The sequence below is a fragment of the Platalea leucorodia genome, assembly GCF_965183815.1.
Source record: "Platalea leucorodia genome assembly, chromosome: 15".
Classification (NCBI taxonomy): domain Eukaryota; kingdom Metazoa; phylum Chordata; class Aves; order Pelecaniformes; family Threskiornithidae; genus Platalea; species Platalea leucorodia.
The window spans coordinates 4,118,979-4,141,326 of record NC_138837.1 but is presented as its reverse complement, the minus strand read 5'-3'; the positions used below and the strand labels follow the sequence as shown (position 1 = coordinate 4,141,326).

The following is a 22,348-nucleotide window of genomic DNA, read 5'->3' as shown; positions in this document are numbered from 1 at the left end:
GGTGGTGTCACCATTTTGGTTCCTTTCCAGCAATGGAAAGAGGCAATTTTAATGGTAAGATTGATAAGAGGAGCCTGCATGTTGCAGGGAGCCCCAGGGATCTCCAGTGATGCAATCTGGAAGCAGGCACAAAAGTGTCTCCAAATAATCCTCTTGGTTGTTTCTTACTGCAAGCCAGGAGTGGTTTTTCATATCTCCCACTTCATCAGCATGCTTGCAAACCTCACCTTAAAACTGGGTCGTGCACATTTTTATTCTCAGTAAAGACCACCGTGAGTACCTTGGCACACATTTTATCTTGATTTTTCTATGCTAAGTGGATTACTTTTAGCCACATTTTTTGTATGCTACAGTAGGACTTCAGAATTGAGCTCCACTTTGCTGGGTAGCCTGCATGCATTCAGGGAAAGGCTAGTCCCAAGAGCTAATGTGGAAAGAGATGCATAAAAGTGACTAGTCCAGCGTCATGGCACAGTGCTGGCGTTGGAGCTGAGAAAGAACCAGGCATGAGTGGGCATTTCTGCCAGGAGACCTCTTACCCTTTGCCTATCAATCTTCCATGTCCCCAGCCCGCAGTCAGCCAGAAGCCATCCCTCCTCCATCCCCTTGTCTCTGCTGGGAGATGGTCCCTTTCCTGATGGTCCCCTCTCCTGGTTGCCCCCGGAGGGCAGGGACAGCCCTGGTGCTGCCCATCGCTCAGGTAGCAGTTCTTGTCAGTGCTGCTGGGAGAACTTGCAGTGCTCTTTATTTTTTTTAACTGTCATTGGCCTTTAATTAGATGGTTGATGCCAAGGTAATAATAATAAAAGGCTCTTTATTTAAAACAAACCCTTGTGAATAATTATGTAAATATTTGTCTGGGCTAGTGTTAGTTTGAGTCCTGGGAAAGCTTTTTGGAAGGGTATCTTGGATATTTCTTGTTAGCTTTTATAGTAGCATATTTCGATTTAGATGCTATCTTTGGGTTTGAATTCTCCTTCATGTGTAACAGAAGACCTGAAATGACATTTCAGCTATTAATTGCAGCAGATATTTCCAAGAACAGTCAATGTACAAATCACACTGTAACCAGCTTAATAGAAAATATTTGAAGGGGGGGATGATCATGTAGCCATGACCCAAATTTTCTAAAATCAGTTTTTGTCCCTGTATGACTTGGTCACTGCTGCAAGACACCATAGTGGCAGCTGTGGGTTTCGAGCAGATGAAGCCATGATCTTATAGGAATATTGGTACATGATGAGCAAAAATTTATCATCTTTAAATCAGCTCCTGAAACAGTAGTGAGAGATGGCTTCTGATGGTGGCTTTGCTGCCTCTGGGAGGGTTTGTCTCCCATCACAGGTGGGATGGTGCAGGGAGGAGGGGGCTGCTGCTGGGTCATTAGGTCCTGATAGCTATTTGTAATGGAGATACTGCTCTGAGTGTAGGGGGGGTTAATGGGTTGGCTTTCTCCCCTAATAACCAAGGGTCAGAGATCACAAAGGTCAGTCAAGGCTGAACAGGAGTTCCTTGATATTACCCTAATGCCACTTGATGGGCTCAGTTAATGGTAATAAACCCCTTTGCACCACTTGGTGCTGCCTGACCAGGGGGCGGTGGGTGGGTGGGAGGGAATCCTGTGCTTTTAATGCAAAACCTCAAATGTGCCATTTCTTAATTTGGGCAGTAGGGAAATGCTTGTACTTATGTTTTATTTATAATGGGACTGGAAATCAGAAAGGAATGGAAGCTGGATTGTTGTATTTGGATGAGCCTTCTCTTCTGCATGTTTGGACATCAACAGATTACATATTATTCTAGCTGGTCCATAAAAAAACTCAATTGGCCTGAAGTAAAATAATGTTCATTCCCTGGTGATGTTAACAAAGAAATCCATTTAAACACCTAATTGGGAATAAGATCTACCAAATAAACATGGATTAGAACTGAGAAAATCATTTGGAACTGGTAACTTAAGTGGTGAATTTCTCCCTGCTTGCAGACTTCTCTTGAGGGCATCACAGCTCTTTGGTTGGTTTGTGGTGTTTGCTGAGAACTGGTGAAACTCATGGCTGTGGGTGGTTAATTCAGGCCTACATCTTCCTCCCGCTGTTCTTGCCTTGAAAGCAGCACCTGTGTTGTGCAGATGTGGGCTACATAAACTCACAAAGGAACTAATGCTCCTGAGAAAACTTTGGAAAACAAGCTTCAGAAACACTTTTTCATGAAGTCAAGTAGATATTAACTTGAAATTTGCCTTCTGGCTACATGTTTGATGAGGAAAATCAGATATAGATATAAAGTAAATGCTAAGAGTTCATTTGATTTTAAACATCTGAGAGAAAGAATTGGTTTTGCATTTCTTTCCCTGTGTCAAATATTCAAGTATACAGTAGTGCTGGAAATAATTCAGTGTTGGGCTTTTTCAAAATCATCCAATTAAATATTTAAAAATAAAAATTACTTATGCTTGATCCCATTAACTTTATGGACAACTAAAAACCCCACAGTGCATGAAAATGAGCCTTTGGCTCCTAAATGACTACTCTGGAAGCATCCCAGCTGGGCTACCTGTATGGGTGTGGGGTAGTGCCCTGCATTAAACTCCTTAGTGGCTTTGTTCCCTTTTAAGTGGCCGATGTGATGTGCCAACCATGCGATGCTGATTGCCAGCCTGACTCTAGCTGCAATGTTTACCAGGGTGGAAATGATTGTAATTATGCAGGTGCTTGTGTTAATGTGTTTAATTAAGCTCATGGTTGGGCAACCCACTTGCACCACAACAGAAATTAAAGGTCTGGGCATGGCTATAAGAAGGCTGTATTATTCCAGAATGGCTAATGTTCCTCCAAAGCCTATCTGTTTTGGCTGCTCTTTCCAGACTTTATTGGTCTAGTTGATAGAAGATGCTGTCTGTACCTCTTGTCCCCTGTGTCCTTGCACCATTGCAGCTCCAGCCATGGTTCCTGGACAGCCTGCTCTAATGGTTCAGCATCTCCCATTTTCCCTGAGTACTGCTGCACTGGTGAGGATGGTCCTGTTTCCCTTAGCACAGAATTCCATTAGAAAGTGGCCTGATGAGCTCTTTTTTTTTTTTTTTCCCCCTAACCATGAAGTGTCAGAAGAGATGTGGCGTTGGGCATCCTATATGGAAGCAGGCTGCTTTATGTGCATCCTGGTGTGTTCAACTGTGCTTCCAGCCACTAGCATGGGGGGAGGAGGAGAAGCCCTGACCATGGTTCGTTCTGTTCCCAGACTGCCCTGATGTGCATGTAGGCTGCTGGGTGCTTGTAAGCATCCAGTGTAGATGGGCTGTGGGGCTTCCTGGGTGTAGGGCATGACCATGTGTCTGCATACGATGGCTCCAGCCTGCCTGATGCAATCCCTGTCCCATGGCTGTGAGTGCTCAGTGACAGCCCTGGGATGCAATGAGATGGTCACCCACATAAAATGACCCAGAGGGCTGCAAAGTATTGCTTTGGCAGGAAAACCATAGTTCAGCTGTTTGAATTTTGTTTCCCTTCCTGGAAGGTTTTTGTTTGGGAGGTTTTGAGAGATGTCCTGTGAAGGAGGCCACTGCCTTGATCCATGTGTCCCTGGTTTCATCAAAGGGTGATGCCCTTCTTGTTCTTGATTCAGTGCCAAGTAGCTTTGGATATGAAAAGGAGGAAGAAAGGTGCCCTCCGCGATGTGCTGCAGCATCTAGGAGCAGCAGGCGGGAGCAGATGGTGGCCCTGGCAGCGCACTGCAGCTGGCTGCGGCAGCGGCTGAGGGAGGATGCTCACACTTGCTCTGACAAAGATACCGTTATGTCAGGGCGTCATGTATTCTTTCCCCCTGTCTGGGAGCTGAACATGCCAGCTTCTTTTTTCCTTGCAGGAGTAACTCTTCTTCACCTCATTAAAACTGGTTGCAAAAGTTCTGTTGACTTTAATGTACTGCAAGATCAGGCCCTAATTAAATCTTGCAAAGAGCATTAAGTGGTTGATCATTACAAAGTACTTTGAGAATGCAAATGCTGTCCAAGTGCCAAATTGTCTGGAAACACATGGCACTCCTTAGAGCAAAGACAAAAGGTTGAACTTTCCTTTTTCCCCTTCAAATGCACCTGCTTGAGAGCTGCAGGAGCCCCCAGGTTGGCTGCAGCTGGCTTAGGTGCGAGTCCCATGGCAGTGCAGTGAAACTGGGAAAGGCAGCAGATACCCTGTAAGGCCCAGCCAGAAAATAATGATCACTCACAGAAGCAATAAATATTTTGCTTAAGCTGTCATTAGCTTGAATGAAAGCTGGAGTTCGGTTGGGTTGCATTGGCTGTGCAAGATGGTCACAGTGGAGTGTGACTGGGAGGTCCCCAAGTGATGCTGACGGGTCCGCAGTCCCTGCAGCACTGATCTGTGCGTGTGGTCCTGGGCTTGAGCTGTGAGCTCTGCCTCGTGTTGGGATGCTCGGTGTGAAAGAGATGCTGCCTGTGGACATCAAGTCCTCCCTGTCACCAAGCTGGACCATGTGGTCAGATGTCTGCAGGGATGCTAGCTGGGTCCTCACCACCTCCTGAAGAAAAGCATGAGGTGCCATAGGCAGAGAGGGGACAGTTCTCACATCAGAGCTTCCCCCCTCAACCTGGAAAACCTCAATGCTGTACCTGCAGAGCTGCTTTTCAAAACCCTGTGCCAAGGTTTTGCTCAGAAGAATGATGGATTCCTTGGATGAGACTTCCATCTCTTCCTGGTACCTGTCCATGTGCTGCCTCAGGGCTGAGGCAGTCCAGGGGCCTTGCAAGGATTTTAAACTGGGGTCTTTGAGTAAAGGAACCAGAGACTTGGGGCGGGAGGGAAGGAGAGGAGCGTGCTTCTTCATTTGCATATAACTTGCATCCCTTTATGGGCTGGCTTTCAGAAATGGGTCCTAAAGCTGAGCTCTCTTTAGGAGCTCTCAGTGTGCATTCAGATGATGGAGTCATGCTCAGTCACAGTTTCCTTTTGCAGATCTGCTGAGCGTGCGAGTTTGTAGTTCTAATAACTCTAAAAGTTTTAGACTCTGTTCACCCTTGGCTTTTCTTTAAAGGGCAAGACTCCTGCCAGTAATCAAACTTCTGCTGGAGAACTTTCCAAAATGTCACAGGGACCTAGAAATACTTGATCTAACTGGTGGGGGACTGGAAAGCTTCCCCCTGGATCCTGGCTGGCCGGGATCGGAGCAGTGCGGGGCCGTGGGCAGGGTGGTATGCGAGGCATCTCCGCTGCAGCCTAGGCGTATGAGCGATGGTGACTGCAAAGCTGGTGATTCACCTAATTCTTTTGACCCTGCTGTCAGATGGGCCTGTAAAATCTCCTTGGACACTGAACAGTCGTGCTGGGTGCTGACGTGGGCTGGGGGTTTGGCAGGGCTTGACTTGGGCTCTACCTTAAAAGGCTTTGTGCTTTTCTCTTGAGTGGATGAGATGGTTTGCTTCACGGGGAGGGGGGTGGAAGGAAGAAGTCGTACCGTGGTTCCCTTCTTGGGGGCAGGTGGTGAAACCCAGTGCAAATCCCATTGGCGGTCTCACCCATCCGTGCAGGCATCAGTGAGCAGGGAAAGGGACAGCGTGCGTTGGCTTTGCACCCTCAGACCTGCCACTCTGGGGACCTCATCACCACCCCTTTCCTGTGCTCTGGATTTTAGTCATCGCCTTTCCTCAGGATTTGTGGGAAATGGGGGTCAGCGGCTCCTTGAAAGGGGCAGAAGCCCCTCCTTTGGGCTCCCCTCTGCGTGCTCTTGGCATGCAGCAGCGGACGGTCCCTAACTTCCCAGTGACGGATGGGTCACTTGGCTGCTCTCTGCCTCCCACGCCAGCGCAGGGCAGGAATCGCCCCAGCCAGAGCTGCTCCGATACCAGAGGAAAGATCTCATCCTCCCTGACCCTTTAGCACCCTTTTTCCTCTGCTGAGCAATCCCTGTGCTCATGGAGCCAGCCCTGTACTGTTTTTTTTTCCCTACCAGGGGACAATCTGAAATCCTCAGTTCATTAAAACGAATGGGATATTTGCTGCTCTTGAATGGGGCTGGGATTTCTCCCAAAGTCCTTAAATGTTTGCCTGTTTTCTGTGCATTGTGTCTTTAAGCTTTGCATGGCATTTGCAGCAGAGATTTTTTTTGCGTGGTTTAATTATATTCTGTGGAGGAATGGCCTGCTCTTAGCTGCTAACACCACTGCTTTGTTAGAAACCCAAATGATTGATTATTTTTAAAAAAAAAAAAAGATTTGCGCTCAAAGGAACAAAGATTATTTGATTCTTTGAATTTAATGTAGTCTTGCAGAGCTGCTCCAGTATCAGTTCTGGGTTTCTTTCCCTTTTGGGATTATGCATACGATCTTTCGAATCTGACTCTGCATAATGGTTTCCTTTGTTCACAGTTGAGACTATTTGGGCCTTTACAAAAAAAAAAAAACATAAGGGGATGACATGAGTCATTGGTGAAATATTCGGCTATCTAGAGCAATGTGAATTGACACAGCTCTGTTGCAGCTATTGGAAGGAGCTGATGTGCACCAGATGAGTATCTGACCCCTTTTATAGCTGGCCTCTTTTTGCTGTATTATGCCCCTTCCTGGGGAACAAACTTTTATATCTTCAGTCCTGCAGTTCAGATTCCTCAATTCTCCTCCTTAAAATGCCTTTGCCCTTTGTCCAAATATATCATTTTGTTTTATTGGGTTGCTGGGATGCTGAAGAATTAAAGGGGCTGTATTAAGTCCATTCAAAAGATGTTTGAGCAATGGTAACTAGAGTGTTATATTCTTATTTTGTCTTAGCAGCTGCCATCCTGTTTTAGTTATCCAAGGGCTGCAGTGGTGAAAAGTGTTTAGATAAGGAGTAGAAATTGTTGAAATCCCACAGGCATGACCTGGAGACTCCAGGCTCCATAGAAATACATCCCTAAGTGAAGCAGCTTCCAGTTCTCATCTGCATTTGGCTGTCTCTTGTGGATCTCGGCACAGAGGCGTTTACCCCTTGGTGTTTAATTCCTAGTATAAGCCAAGATGTCCATGTCAGCCTCCGGGCAGCTGCCTGGAGAGTGAGAAGCCCCAAGCCCGGTGGAAGGGCCTCCTTCCCCCGTAAGCTCTGCTCCGCCTTGCTGCTGCTCTGCATTTCGTCCTCCAAATAATTGAGTGTTTATTTAGCACTAAAATAAACTATCTTGGAAAAGTATTTAAAGAAGCAAAAGCTGGTAAAAATGGAAGGGAAAGGGTCTGTGTTTGCTGTTTGGAGTGGTGTTTTCCCTAGCTGGCTTCCAGGCCTGGCAGCAAAGCACCCAGCGCGTTGCCCTGATGGGAGCCCTGTGGGTGCAGAGGCTCAGCTCCCTCCTGGAGCAACCCCGACCTTGGCTGGGTTTCCTGGGTCAGGATTAAAGCAGTGCTGCTGCTGGGTCACCGCTGGCTCGCTCTGTCCCCGGCCACTGCTGTGCCGCTGTGCGAGTGCACCCTGCTCAGCTCTCACGGCTCGTGGGCTTTTTGGGCTTCTGTTGGAAAACACCTCTTTCCTTAAAAACACACAGTAGCCTCTCCTCTGTCTCTTCCCGGGAATGGGTTTTTGCAGTGCATTCGGGCAGCCCTGCAGAATCCTCCTTTCCTGTTTGTGAAGGTAAGGCGGTGAGACAGGGCTGTGCTCTGCCTAATGTTGTTTGTGCAGGATACATTGATAGTAATTGGGGAAAATATGGTAATAACTTCATACTTGTTACCTGAGTACCTGAAAGTGCTTTACAAAATTCTTTTGTAACCTCATCACAGATGCTGGTGATTTTCTGGCTTGAAAATGATAAAAATAAGAGATGGAGATACGGAGATGTGAAGGAGTAGGTTCTCTGGTGGCATAAGAAGACCTTGTTTCATTAAAGCTGGGAGCTGGGTCCACCTTTTCTGCTGAGCTACCTGGCTTGGCCAAGGCTGTGCGGGTGAGACCGCAGCCTGGCTGGGTACGGGAGTCAGCTCCAGCCAGCCTGGATGCCGTCAGCAATCTGTGTGCAAGAGAAACAGGGCAATTTAACCTAGTTAGCTAATTGTGGGCGTGTTAATTGCTGTGTATCTCTTTCTTTTTCCTGTTAAAACTGTTCTTTCCACCTTTTTATGGGGCTCAAAGTACTTTTCAAGGAGATGCTACTCTTGAAGTAATCCTTACTCACTTTATTTACTGTTGTTACTTGCTGTGGGATAAGATAGCAAGTTGTTTTATATTGCTTGTTCGTACAGTAAGGCTTTGCTTCCCAGTAAACCTGCTTCACTGGTGATGTGATGCTTGGATACAGATACCCAGACTGGTGGGTTACGTAATAAATGACGAGAAAGTTGCAGAGGGCACCTGGAATGAGCTGGGAACGTAAATGTTTATTCGTTCTTCACCTTATGGCCTTAGATCTTTGGCAATAATTGCACATAAACTATAGTATGACTAAGTGCTGCGTCATGAAGTCCTGAAGGTCTTTGCGTGCCCTTTAGCTGTTATGAAACTGAATACAGAAGAATTGGTTCTCCACTGTTACAGGATGGTGACCTCTTCTCCAGACACCCAAATGTCTCAATTATTACATTAATACAAGGACAGGTCAGCCTCGCACAATAAATGTGTCTCAGGATGCTGATGGGGAAATTTTTCCCCTTTGAAGGGTATTGTAAGGCAAAAAGCTGGGAAAAGGGGATTTTCTTGACTAAGTTCTAGGAATGTGTTAAGTGAAGATGCTGAAGGCATGCTTGATGTTGTCAGATAAGACTGAATAAGCTACAGATATACCTTAAGATGGCAGTGATAGTGAAAGGGGAAGGCTTTGACCTCTTAAGTTCAGTTTTGGATACAGCTGTTACACAGCTGCTGTGTGGCAGTGCTGCTGCTTTCTTGTCTCGTGGACAGCACTAGTGGTGTGTGTGCAGTTTTGGTTGATTAAACTGCTCTGCTGAAACCTTTTCAGCTTCTGATCAGAGATCTTCAGGGGCCTCCTGACCATTTTGGTGAGATGAGCAGAAGGTAGTTGTAAAGCAAACCTGTCTTCAGCAATACACCAAATACATAGCGTCCTTTTCAGCTCCACTAGAAAACGTGGAGAGGTCTGTGAAGAGGAAGAGGTAGATATAGGTGCCAACTCCTTTGGAGTATGCAAGCTGCTGCAGGTGCAGCTCTTATTGCAATGAGGATGCTGGCCTGATTGGGGAGATAGTTTTCTTGTTGACCGGTGGATGCGTGGTCCTTCCAGGCCCTCAGAGGACAGAACAGGCTGGGCATGGTGTGGGAGCTCGGCTGCTGCTCTCATTACTGCAAATGTTCTCAAAGGGTTGGCTTTAATCTTGGGGGATGCCAAGTCAGAGCCTCTCACTAGCAATCAAACGAATGTCACGGAGCCATTAAGAACTGGGGTAGGTTTTCCACATGTGCTCTCCATACTACAGAAACAGCGTTTCTGCTCCTTCCAGTCCCGTGCTGCACACCCAGCTCCGGGGCACCGTGGGCTGGTGGGTGGCTTGGAGAGCCTGGATCGCCTTTGAAACCCCGTGATGCCTGCGCTAAGTGTGCGCTGTTACGTTTGCTGTTGAGATACAGCGTCACGGCGTTGCCTGCTTGCTGGGATTTGTATGAGTCTTGTGATACCTAGTGGGGTTTTCTTGCTTACTTTTTCTGAAAGTTTCTGCTCCTGGAGTCATGTGATTGCTTCACTTTAAAAAAAAAAAAAATCTTCCCAAATGACAGCTGGAAAAGCTTGGAGATCACCCTGAAAAACTGGGAGGCAACTTTCAGAACAGATTTATAAAATTTCTTGTGTGTGATTGGATATTAATAGATTTATAAAACCAACTGCATGTAGTTGGGAAAATTAAATATATTTAAACTTTATCATGTACTAGAACCCAGACCATAGTCTTTTTGAATGCCTGGCTTTGCCTTTTGACCAGTGCATGTTGGTGTTGCTTGGTTCCCCCGATGGGCTGTGCGGGGCGGCCGGTGAGAGCAGCCGCCTCCGAATGCCGCGGTGTAAAGCAGGGCGGCCACGGAGAACGGCTGTCACCAGTACTGCAGGGCTGCAACAGCTTCAGCCTTCAACTCGGTGGCAAGTTTGAATATTGCGGATTTCCTTGGGGATAAGGGTTTAATTAGAGACCTTGAAAAATGACAGGAGAGAATTGTTCTGAGGTTTGTTATGTGTAATTTAGTAATTTTTCAGACACTGGAAATGGAGATACATAAGTCACTTATACATTACTTGTAGGTATCCTGATGCTTAGTAAAGTGCTTTGGGGCTCATTCAAGAGCTTTGCTTCAGGTGTTAAAAATTATTATTATAGGTATAAATATGGCTTATATTAATGACTTCTAGCTAATGCTGTATATGTTGGGATTTTCAGCACAGTCTTACAGAAGCTGCAGATCTATCTTGCACTGAATTTCAATAGCACCATTTCCATTATGTTCTTGGGTTGGTTTTCTTTTGGAAGGTGAAAATAACATTGTCTTTTTCTGCTGATCCATCCTGCTTTTAAGAACATTTAGCTGGAGAACAGCCAAGGGGGTGATGAAATGAGAGGAGCAGGGAGCTGGTGGCTGTGCCCTCTCTGGGCTGACACCCGTTAGCCCTCGCAGGAGCGAAGCAAGGATGGCATAGCTTCCCCTGGTGAAAGCAAAACAAAATGCCTTGGCCAGGGAAGATTAGAATTAGGAGGGTCTAGGCTTGATATCAAGCTTGGAGAAACCAAACTGTTCAACCTTTGCATAATGGTTGTGTGGTAGATGGTGCGTGGAGAAAGTCTTTAACTGACCTTCGCTGCAGTCACTAAACAAGGGCTGGTTGTCCCTTTTCTGCTCTGTGACTAGCAGGTGTAATGACATTTAACAAACATCCTTGTCTATTATTACACGTGTCCTGAAGGATCCGCAGGGCTTAAGATCTCTTTCTCTCTTAAAATTTGATTTAAAGAACAGTCCAGGAAAGGAAAGGTGAGGATGAAGAACCTAGTCATGTTGGGATGGGGTTTGCCCACATGCAGGGGTGTTCAGTGTGTGCTAATATTTACCTTCGGATGTTAACGATGCTCTGGTTTCCTTTTGAGTTGCTTGGGGATATTTCTGCTCCTGCATCCCACGGCGGAGTCCGAGCAGGCGGTTTGGCTGTGGTCGAGGGTGGCAGAGCATGGCCGCACTGACCCTGTTTTGGCTGGAGCCTGTGCCCAGCCCAAAGCCAGGGAGCTTATTTCAATGAATGCTGCTTGATTTGCTTTAATATTGATGTGTAAGAATGAAAAAGTGGCTATTGGCTGCTGCTGAATGGGGGTGGAGTTATAAGCTTAATACCAGCTGCCTCTGCTCCAGGTTTTAACAGGTAATTAAATAATTAAGAATCAGATTAATGCAGAAAGATTGGGTTTGTGGTTAAAGCTTTGGTCAGACATGGAGGAATGAGGGATTTAATTCTTCCTTTTACCACTGTTGGCTCACCAGTGAGTCGTTCATCTCCCCTCTGTTAAAATGGGAAGTAATGCTCCTTTTTGGTCTTGTTCAAGGGCTTTACACGGTGCTGGGTGCAGGCTTTTGGGGCAGCCGCTGGTCTGATTTTGGTCTAATTTTGGCTATTTGGGGTGTGCCTCTTTGTACTGGGTGTATTGCCACCCTCCTCTGGTGCAGCAGGGACTGAGCTGCTGGTCTCTTTGGGGAGCTCTGTGCATCTCGAGTGAAAGAATGATTCTGTGTGTAATGCTGCATAGTAATGTTATTCATAAAATAGCAAGTGTTTAAAAAAAAAAAAGTTCTTGTAAAGCAACAGCTAACTGGCCTCAGATGAAGGCCAAGCCCAGTGCAAGCTTGTAAGAAATACCCTGTAGGGCCTGGTTTTGGTCAGTCCAGTCTGTCCTTCTGTGCATGATGCCATCATAGCTCCTAACAGGAGATTGCTGAGTTCAGATTTGGCTGAAAATATCAAGGGGAAATAAAGTGATTAGCTGGGCAGGAATCAGAGGTGCTCCTGTGTGAAGCTCATCTTTCTGGAAAGAGCTGGAGACTTTGGTGCTGCTTAAGTCCTACTCAAACCGATGCTCTTAGAGATGAAGTGCAACACGAGTGGTCTTAGGGCTTTGGCTGGCTCCTCAGCCCTCCTTTGATTTCCAGGAGCAAGCAGAGGTGAGACACTCGTGCACATCTGTGAACAGAGGTTATTTCCTCTCCTGCTGGTTACCTGCGTGGTTCGCAGTTTGTTTGCGCAATACCCCGACTGTTGTTTTACTTTAATATCTTGCTTTGACCTAATCCATCATAGTTATGGGGAGGTACAGAGGATCTTCCTTCTAAATGAAGATGAATTGCATGTTGTGTTCAGAGGCTTACAGCAGCACAGGGAGGCAGGCAGATGCTTGAATCATCCTTTATAAATGAGAGAAGTGCTGCACCAGGGCACTGGTGCTGGGTGGGGGGTGCTCAGAGGGCTCTGAGCAGAGGCTGGAGTGCTGAGCCTGCTCATGACCCGTTGCTTCTGGAGGAGGTCCAGCTCTGTTGCATGCCCTTCACCTTGCTATAACCCCCACGGGAGCTTTTGGCAAGCAGTTGCCGTATGGCTTGCAAGTGGTGTCATTCTGTTAACATATAGAGCTGGTGAAATCTTCTGTTTTCGTGTCGCACTCCCTTCCTCTCAATATGCTGCACAACTTTAGCTTTAAGATCATGACAACGAGCAGCATTTAATTTGTCCAGCACTGTATGCTTCTCTCCTATGAGATGACCGTGACTGGCTCTGGTGTGTGCTGGGGCTCCCTTGCTGAAGGAGATGATGGCCACACAGTTTTTTATCACAGCAGCAGCCAAGCTTTTGGACAATGGATTCTTCTGCAGATGCTTCTGTTCCTGCAAACACCTCGGCCCTGCCGTGGCCGCTCTCCGCGGGATGGTTTATGTGCAGCGCTGTGAGCGAGGCTCAAATCCCCCGGCACCCGGCGTGGGGACCCGGCTGATGTCAGGAGTCTGGAATTCACATCCCCTCCCCCTTGCCTTTGCCTTTTTCCCCTCTCCTCCCTAAATAAATGTTGGAGGCAGCTTAGGAGCTGGCTGATTTGAATCTCTTGGAGCACAGGGAGGTAACTGGAAGCAGAGCTGGAGTTTTATTGTAATTTTAGTTGTTTAAACACAGTTTGGGCTGTATGTATGCAGATATTTCTGTGTGAAACAAAACATGGTTAAAGGCAGTGGGAAGATCTAAGTGGCAAGGACAGCTTAGACAAATGTGTGTCATCCATATACTGTCTAACAAGAGTAAGAGAGATGAGGAAACATTACAGCTGCATGCTGCTTGGGCCAGACTCTCTCAGCTGGTTTATTATCTGCAGTGTTGACTTGGATTTGCCATATGTTTGTAATCTCTCATTGAGGGCCCAGCTTCTTAGGATTGTGGAAACTTTTAAAAACTGTCTAACAATGTACGTGAATTTTCCATGCAAATATTAGGCTGCTCTTCTTGGTAACCAAAACTTTTTATATTGTAAAAGATCTCTTCATGTTAGTGCTTTCCATTGCAGGGTTGTTTGTTGTGTTCAGTGCTGATGTGCATGCTTGTAGCTCTTCCCCAGGGATGCAGCCAGTTGCATACAGCATATCCCATGGAAATCCTCTCCCTCTTTCCTCTCTGGTCTTTCTAGTAATATGCTTGACCCCAATGTGAGGCCAACTTTTTTTCCCTTTGCAAGATTTTTTCCTATATTATTTTCCTGCCCTTTGGGAGATCTGTCCTTTTTTTTTTTTTTTTTTTCAGTAGCAGCGATGCCATGCACCTTCCTGAATGCAGTTGGGCTGTTTGTGGTTATTCTGCAAACTGGTAATAAGCTTTGCACCCTTGGCCACGCAGTGTGGCGAGATGTCTTGAGATCCTGATGGAAGCTGGGGCAGCCAGCCCAGGGGGGTTTGTCTTGGGTATCACTTCAAATATCAGGTTATCTAATGTGTGGCTGTCCTTGAGGATCTGAATAATATCACTCTTTGGGGAAAATAATGGATCAAGTGGCAACAGAATACAGCTGTGATATATTGCCCAGGCAAGGTTAAATGGAGCTGTCATGCAGATGTTTACTTTGAGCACAGCTAGGTGTTTGCTGAGTTGGGTGGTTCATCTTTCTGGCAGCACTTTTCTCCAAGTATCAAGTCAAAATTCAAAATTTCTTTTAAGTGTTTAAAGTTGGAGCTGGTTATTCCACTTCTGGAGACACCATCTCTCTTGACATGAGCAAGACCAGATTAGGAAGTTAATGAGACATATCACTTGAACTACTTAATTGATGTTATAAAGACCTGAACATCTGGAGGTGAACCAGACTTTGCTGGTGTGGGGAGCCCTGGGTGTGAGACAAGTGCTCTCCATTGACCAGTTTAAGGTCTGCAGCAGTGAGAGCCTCAGTCAGGGTATGAGCCTAATGGGATGTGGTTGAGGAGGGCTGTTGAGGAAAGAAGCCTTTTGCTTCATGGCATTAGTCAGAATGCCTATGCAGATTTTTCCTCTTCTGTGAAGTGTATGTGTGGTGTTGGCCATGCCAATGCTCGTATGTACTGGTGGTTGTGCAGAAATCCTGGTGTGTCATGGGAGCGGGGGGGGGTGGGGGATACCTGGCAAAGAAGGGGAATTATTTGGTGGGATTGCCTGGGCTTGGACTAAGTTACAGAGGGGGCACTTGGCTGCCTGCAGTAGAGTCGTGCTGCATCCCTGCCCTGTGCCACCTGCCTTCACCCAGGGCAGGGTGAGATGCTGTGCACGAGCCTGCAGGCAGCAGGAACAACCCGTGAGCACCAAAGCGCTGTGCTGGGATCCTGCTCTGCCATAATTTGTTTGTACCCTGAGGCATGGCTGTGGGTTTACCTGTTATCCTAGGTGGTGTGAATTTACATGTGGTGGTTTTACATGGTGTATGTAATCTTTTGGGGAAGCTTGCTCAGGTATTTGCTTCAAAACAATTTTTTGGATCAACCAACTTAAGAAAAAAGAGTGAAGTGTTTGCATCAGCATGATGGCAACTTCTTGATTTAAAACCTTTCTCTCAGACCGTGAATTTCCTGTCTAATGCTTAATCTTCAGGATGTGCTTGAATGATGGAGATTGGGTGAAGACATCCAGAAAATATAACTACTATAGCTAATAAGATAGTATATTCTCCCTTCTGCCCTTGTGCAGATAGCTGATCAGCAATTCCTCTCTGCATTGAATTAATGTCTCTGGCCAGCAGTACAGTGTCCCAGCTTTGAAGCTGGTATTAACATTGTATTTGCAGATGTATTGAAAACATATTTCACCTGTTCTTAAAATTGTGATGAATGATTTGTGTGAGGCAGGCTAATAATGACTTGAATCTGAGCAAGTGCCAGTCTCTTTGCCTGCTAATTCTTGTCTTTTTCCTTTTCTTTTTACAGCTGAACCTGCAGACCTCTTGAAGGTATTAGATTTTCATAATTTACCTGATGGTATAACAAAAACAACAGGGTTTTGCACAAGCAGAAGGTCTTCAAAAGAAGCAGATGTTGCTTATAGAGTAACAAAAGATGCTCAGCTTAGTGCACCAACAAAGCAGCTGTATCCTGGTGAGTCTGCAGCTTTTTATTTGTCATATGGAAATATCTGATCCTTTTCTTAGATTCTGCAGGCACGTATGGGGGACTGTGTAATTCTTCATTTTCCAAGTGTGCTTGCATGCTCCCTTGGCAGGGAGTGATTCTGCTGTTTCAGGGTGCTGCAAGCTTTCAGCCATCAAATAACATTGCAGTAAGTTGTTTTTAGCATTGCATTTGCACATGGTGGCGGGTTTCGCTGCAGAAGATGTGGCCAATGCCTACATCTGTTCCCTCCTATATTAGAAAGTTTCTACTGTGTCATTATCACACAGTGACATCCAGCTGGCGAGAGAGATTTGGAAGATGCAAAGGAACACAGACTGTGTTTTGTTCTGCGTTTGTGGAGTGCCAAGCACAGTAGGGTCTTATCTGTGGCTGTGGTGTCTCTCATAACACAAATAATCACCATATAAAAATAATACTGCCCCACAAGAACAGATGTCCCAAGAAAAGTTGTTTGAAGAAATCGGAGGTTCGTTAGAGAAAGCCACTAAGATGCAGGAGTTCACAAAGCCATTGAAGAGCATGGACTACTGACAATTTCATTTGTCACTGAGAATGTACTGGAGACTTAATTTTTCAGGCCAAGGGGCAATCACTACTGTAGAGTAAAATGTGCTTGTAAAAAGACTGGACATGTTATGGACCCAAAATACTCACTGCCTGAGAGCTTCTGACGGTGACTACGTGTTCAAGACTGAAGTCTTCCTTCCGAAGCCGCACAGGAGCACTGCTTTATCCCTGTTTTACATGGGGGAGTGCAGGGATGCTAGGAGGAGGCATGGTCGGACTTTCTAGGTTTGGTGAGAAAAGTGCCTTTGCTGCGGAAGGTTTAGAAAAGACGCTGCGTGTAACTTGTGTGCGAAGCAGGAGGCGCAAACACTCTCCTTTGGCGTTTGTGAGAGAATTAATGATGCAAAATGCATTAGCTAAATCGGAGGTAATGTGGCATGGCGCTACCAATGCTTTTTAATTAACATGCTGTATCTATCGGACCCAGCCTGTCAATGGCCTAAACAAGGACTCTGAGGCTGGACTGCTGCTGCGCTTGCATCCTCCAGTCCTGTATTTCCTTCATTGCATGTATTATCACTAAGGTTATTTTCAGACTTCATTATTATCCTGCTGTGACAATAAGCAGGCGAATTATATTTAATCCATGGTGAGCAGGAGCATACCCTGTGTCTTGAATATGAACTGACAGCTTCTCATGAAGATGAGAGCAGTTGTGCCTGGGCTGCAGGCTGGTAGCCCTCCATCGCATGGTCAACCCTTAGCCAAGGAGCTGCTCAGTTTTGCCTAAAGCCCTCTTTCAGCGTCTGCAGAAGTGCAGAACAGACCCTATATTTGCCTTTATCGCTGCCCAGGGCAGGACAGTTCTTTCTGACTATAGATAATATTATGTGCCCAACCGCACCCCTCTGCCAGGCTGTGCCTTCATATCCCAGAGGGTTTTGCCTGTGGATATGGGGAATATTCATCCTAGGGATGGGCTGCAAGGGCCCTGCAGTAGCCCCTGAGTCGTCAGTCTGTCCTAAGGCAAGATCAACTCAACCTAACCAACGTGTGTTTAACCACTTTCACACACTCTTTCCATGTATCTGAAATGACTCGAAGTTTTGGCCCAACTGGTATCTTCAAGCTCAGAAGTGCTTGAAGGAAATGGTTCCAGTTTGGAATATACAACTGTAGTGGAGTTGAGAGCTTCCCAGTAGATGCTGTAGCCACTGTGAAATCTTGCCTGGTTGCCTCTGTGTTACGGAAACCAGCAAACAGTGGTGACCCCAAGAAATAAAAACAAGGATGGAGTATTCTGGCTAATTAATGTCACAAGGAGACTGGATGACACCACTTATGACAAAGGTTAACATAACAAGGCAGCATGCAGAACCAAATTGTGGTCACAGGAGAGAACTCGGTGTTGTAAGCTATTGTCTTGCTTTTGTCCCACCTTACTACTTGTATGTCCTCATTGCGTTCTTGGTTTGCATCTACTGTCTTCCTTGGGCGAGAAGATCTGGATGGTGTTTCCTTAGTGTCATCAAGCAACTTTTCAATCATTTCATCATCTGAATGACCATGGGGTGATTGAAGCAGCTCCATCCCTCTCCAGAGACTTCCAAAGTCATTGAGTCTCCTCTGCTGCTTGCTGAGGAAATAGGAAGGGAAGAGCAAAGTGAAGAAGCCCTGGTGTTCTCCATCAGATCAACAAATGTTTTTTTTTTTTTAGTACATCTCCATAACTAGATGTGACTTCAGCTCACACCACCAAATGAATGAGAGAGGAGATAAAGATAACAAAGTAATTGCAGTGTGATGTACCAGGAGAAATGTGTTTTTTGTGATTTCACGTTAACAGGAGGGTGGGTTGTAACATAACTTTCTCTCTCTGCTATAGAGCACCCTAGGCAAATGTACACTGCACATAATATTTTATGTTAATTAGAAGTCAGTGCTTTTCTAAGATGGTAATTTTATGGGCTTTACATTCTGCTTCCACAGCCAGCAAAGCAAGAGAGATAAAAAAAAACTTGTCTGTTTTTTCAAGCCCACAAGAGTGAGAAAATTTGCTGAGATGCTCTTTGTCCTTGCTCCCTAAATAAGTTCTACTTCCCAGCAAAACCGTGCTCTTCCAGCAGAGGCAAGAAAGGCAAAGTTTTCGGTGGCAGCCAGCAAAATGTCATTTGCATTCTAGCAAACTCTGTATTCTCCACGCTGCTTGTGGGTGTCTGCATATATATTTAAGGGCTCAAAAAAATCTCTGTTATAGCTTGAACAGTCATCTCTGAGGAAAACAAGTCATTCCAAAATTGAGAGTCTTCTCAGATGAAGAAAAAAGCCAGAAGTTGGTGACACTGTTGAAGAGCTGTTTTCCTTTGAAAAGTGGCTCTGGAAATGACACCATCTCGCACAACAGATCTGCTTTGTGTTTGTGTCAGGAACTGGATCAGCTCATTGTTTCTGCTGACTTTTTGCTATCAAGCAGCAAAGCTTTCCTGTCCTTCCCAGACCAGCAGCAGGGCTCTTTATTTTAGGCTGTGTTTGGGTAAACCTGCAGGATCTGGGTTAGGCAGAGGTCCCAACTGTCTCTATTTTGAAGACCATGAGTTGCAGAAGAGCCTCTAATCCCTGGTGATGGTGCTCAGGAAAGAAGAAACTCAGCCTGACTCCACTGGTTTGCATATTGGGGCATACCACAGATGCAATCTGCTCAAGTGAAGCTAATGGCATCGGCGTGTGGGGAGCTGCGTGGGGTGGAGGGATCTTTGCCCACCCTGGACCTCCTTGGCTCATTCCATGGCTCCATCTGCAGAATTGGGGTCTTAACCCTTCCTTGCAGGAGGCTGCATGTAGTGAATTTGAAAGGACTTGGCCATAGGGTAAAAGAGCAATGCTGAGCCAAATTCGGCATCGGCGCAGTGCCGTTAAGTGAAGAGATGGATGTGCAACATCTCTCAGCATGAGCTCCTTTGAAGAAGTGAACAAATATAAGGGCTTAATCCCAAACCTGTTGTTGGAGGGGTGTCTCCATTGTCTTTAAGGGGATCTGGGTCAATTTCTGTGCGCTTCGTATATTTATTATGATGTATTTATTGGTATTGCTGTCTGTGTGGATGCGTTTTCATACATCATTTAATAGCCTGGGTCATTTCTAGCTATGACAGTGAAGGCATTGTTGTTTTGCCAGGACAGCAGAGCAGTAACAGAGTAATGTCAGCTATAATTCATCCATTATGGTTATTTGGGTTGAGAAACTCGCATCACCATGGAGACATTTTAATAATAATGAAAAAAATTAAAAGCAGCTTTTTAATGAGTTGGCAGCTTGTCCAAGTTGAAAGGTACTGTATTGTGGATTCATAATGAAATTTTGGACATGAACTATTTTACATAAAAGGCCCAAAACTGCAGCCTGTAATTGGAACCAGGAAGGCGTATGGTCTTGATTCAGTGCTACAGGAGGATTTGTATACAGCAGGAGGGAGATAAAGCTCAGTGCATCCTATGGGAGGCACAATAATCGGATGCCTGCCGTTGCCAAATATCTGGGTCTGTGTCCTAGGGGGAAATCAGGCTATAATCATGGCATTTAATTACTGACTGTGAGTCCTCTGTTCAGAATACTGCTTTACGCTTCTTTCCAAATGTTGTTTAACTAAGGTGAGGGATGTTAACTTGGTGCAAACACAATGTGACTCTGTAGGTACCCTCAGATGTCCCACTTGGTCTGCTCTGTTTGCACAAGCTGTTTGTAGCAGTGCTCATTTTTGATGCAGCCCAGCCTGCGGGTGCCTCCTCCACTGCCTGGTGGTGCGGCTCCGTGCAAGGCAGCTAGATGCGTTTTAACCACTTGTTAATAAAAGTTAAAGCAACTCCCAGGCAGAAGAGGAGAGGGTGAGCTCATGGCCTCTTTGCGTTTGAACTTGCTAGCTTTGCTGTGGTTGGAAGAATTCCCCACTCCCATGGTCCCCTCCCTGGGTCAAAATCCCTTATGCAGCCCTAGGATACCATCTAAGAAAAGCCTAAAGGGGCAAAGGAAGTCTATTTGAAGCTTATGGGCACCGAGCTTGACATTTTTTGTGGTTTTATATGGTTACGGATCTGCAGTTTAAAAATGATCCATTGTGTTGTTCCCTTCCCGGCATGCCGCTGGCTGCCACACACGTAGATGGTCCCAGCACACGCAGCCTGCAGTGCCCGTGGCAGGGCTGCCCCACTTTGCTCTGCCCTGCCGTGGTTTAAGATTTCCCAAGCAGATACCCAGTGGTACAATGCAATCCTTGTTTTTGAAAGCCTGGACCTTAAAGGAAAGATATGCTGCAAGTCTCATGCTGTTGAAATGCAGCATCTGAGGAGGTTATGCCCTGTAGGTACCCTTGGTTTCAATAGGTCCCATCTCCAATAATAATTTGATCAAGAAAGCTCCTTTACTAATGCTGCTGGTGTTTTTAAGATGTCCTGTTTGGGCTGTGCATCTAGGCTTTTCAGTTTGGGCTCATCTTTCCAGTCTGAATGGCAGAGAAAACCCAAACGGAGGAGTTGTATCTTGCACAGGGTGTGACTTGGTGCCCATATTGGCTTAAAAGTTGAAATATATTCATTTGGCGTTGCAGGGGATTGACCCTTCCCCTGTGCAGAGCATTGCCTCTGTACTTGACTGTACCTGCTTCATACTTTCATGGCTTTAATCTTCCAAACCATGCAAAAATAGAGACAGGAATCACCTGAGATCAGACAGGGCTGCTTTCCTAAGTGGAGAAAATGCTAGGAAAATTTTGAGATGCTTTTTAATATGCAGACAAACTAGTATCTCCTACTGATTGCCAGATTTATTTCTGTTTTCAGATTTCTTTTTTTGTCTGCATGAACCCTGAAAGCCAAAGCCACAGAATGCTCTGTTCTCATCTGGAATAGACAAAACCTGATGCAACTTCCCTATTCCCTTAAATAAACCCTTTCAATATTGTATGTGCCTAACTGGCATGGGATGCTTAATTTCCTCTGTCCCCCTGACATATTAAGTTAATTTGGGGATGTCGTGATATATGAAACAGTTTTTTGCCTTGTCTCCTAAAATGCTCTAGGCACACTAAGGAAGGGTTAGGTGCAAATAATACAGATTTAAACCAACAGCTTTTTTTAAAACCTCTGTTTCCCCAGCACTATATGGTTTCATCCCAAAGCAGTAGACCCCTTGCCATCCTTTGCTTGCAAGTTCAAATGTGGGGTGGCTTTTGGCTCTGTGACAGATTGCAATAAGGGCTGGAAAAAGGCTTTCTGACTATAAATGAATTATCCTCAGAGATGCTCAATTCTGCGCTTGAGTTTTTAATGTGCCATTAGAGCAGGTAGCCCTTGGTGGGGACTCTGCTCTGTGCTGGCTTTGCTGGTGCAGGCTACTTTGGGTTGCAGCCCATCCCAACCCCATATCGCCATAGGCTTTGGGGGAAAGCCAGATCTTCACCTGGCAACTAAATGCTGCCCAATGTAGATTTTCAGGGTTGATGTGTGCACATCTGGAGGGATAAACCAGTGGTCTCCCCATGGGTTATTAGACACCAGGACTGTTTCTGTAGGGATTAATTTTCAAGCGAACCTGACTAACCTCTTTGCTTTTCCACTTCAGCTTCCCCATTCCCAGAGGACTTCTCCATTCTAACCACTGTAAAAGCGAAGAAAGGAGGTCAGTCCTTCTTGATCTCAATTTACAATGAGCAAGGGATCCAGCAAATTGGTGTGGAGATGGGTAGATCTCCTGTATTCCTGTATGAAGACCATACAGGAAAGCCAGGCCCAGAAGACTATCCTCTCTTTAGAGGCATTAACCTAGCAGATGGCAAGTAAGTGAAATTTTGTGCGCAAAGGAAAAAACGGTACATTGTTTATATCAATACCAGCATGTTGAACATTGTGTAAAATAGGAGTCACTTATATATAAATGTATATACACACCTTTGACTACTGCCAAGTGTCCCAGTCTTGAACTTTGCCCTTTGGTGAATAAATACTGCATATATAAAAAGCTTGAATTGCATACCAGTCAGTGCAAATTGTCTGACACTTATGGGGATAGGAACACTAACTTCTGCTCTAAAGGGCCTTAAGGAATTGGTTTGTCTTGAAAAATCCACACTGAGTCTTTTGCAGGACATAAGGAGGGCGGGAAAGGGGGATAGCCAGGGAGTTATTGGTGCGGTTTTTTTTCCTCTGCCTCTTGTTGAAGCCAGAACTGGCACACTCCTACCTGTTTTAGAGGGACGAGAAGCGAATGG

General features: G+C 45.7%; 1 protein-coding gene across 1 annotated transcript in view; it reads left to right on the top strand.

Moving 5' to 3' along the window:
* Positions 1 to 14,715: 14,715 nt before the first annotated feature.
* The window catches only part of COL5A1 (collagen type V alpha 1 chain), a gene marked incomplete at its 5' end in the record, with an annotated part of 122,786 nt that continues 115,153 nt past the window's right edge, over positions 14,716 to 22,348 (top strand). The window contains 3 exons of the mRNA XM_082327859.1: positions 14,716 to 14,752; positions 15,378 to 15,545; positions 21,703 to 21,916. Coding sequence (XP_082183985.1) covers positions 14,716 to 14,752; positions 15,378 to 15,545; positions 21,703 to 21,916 — 419 coding nt within the window. The remainder of the gene's footprint in view (positions 14,753 to 15,377; positions 15,546 to 21,702; positions 21,917 to 22,348) is intronic.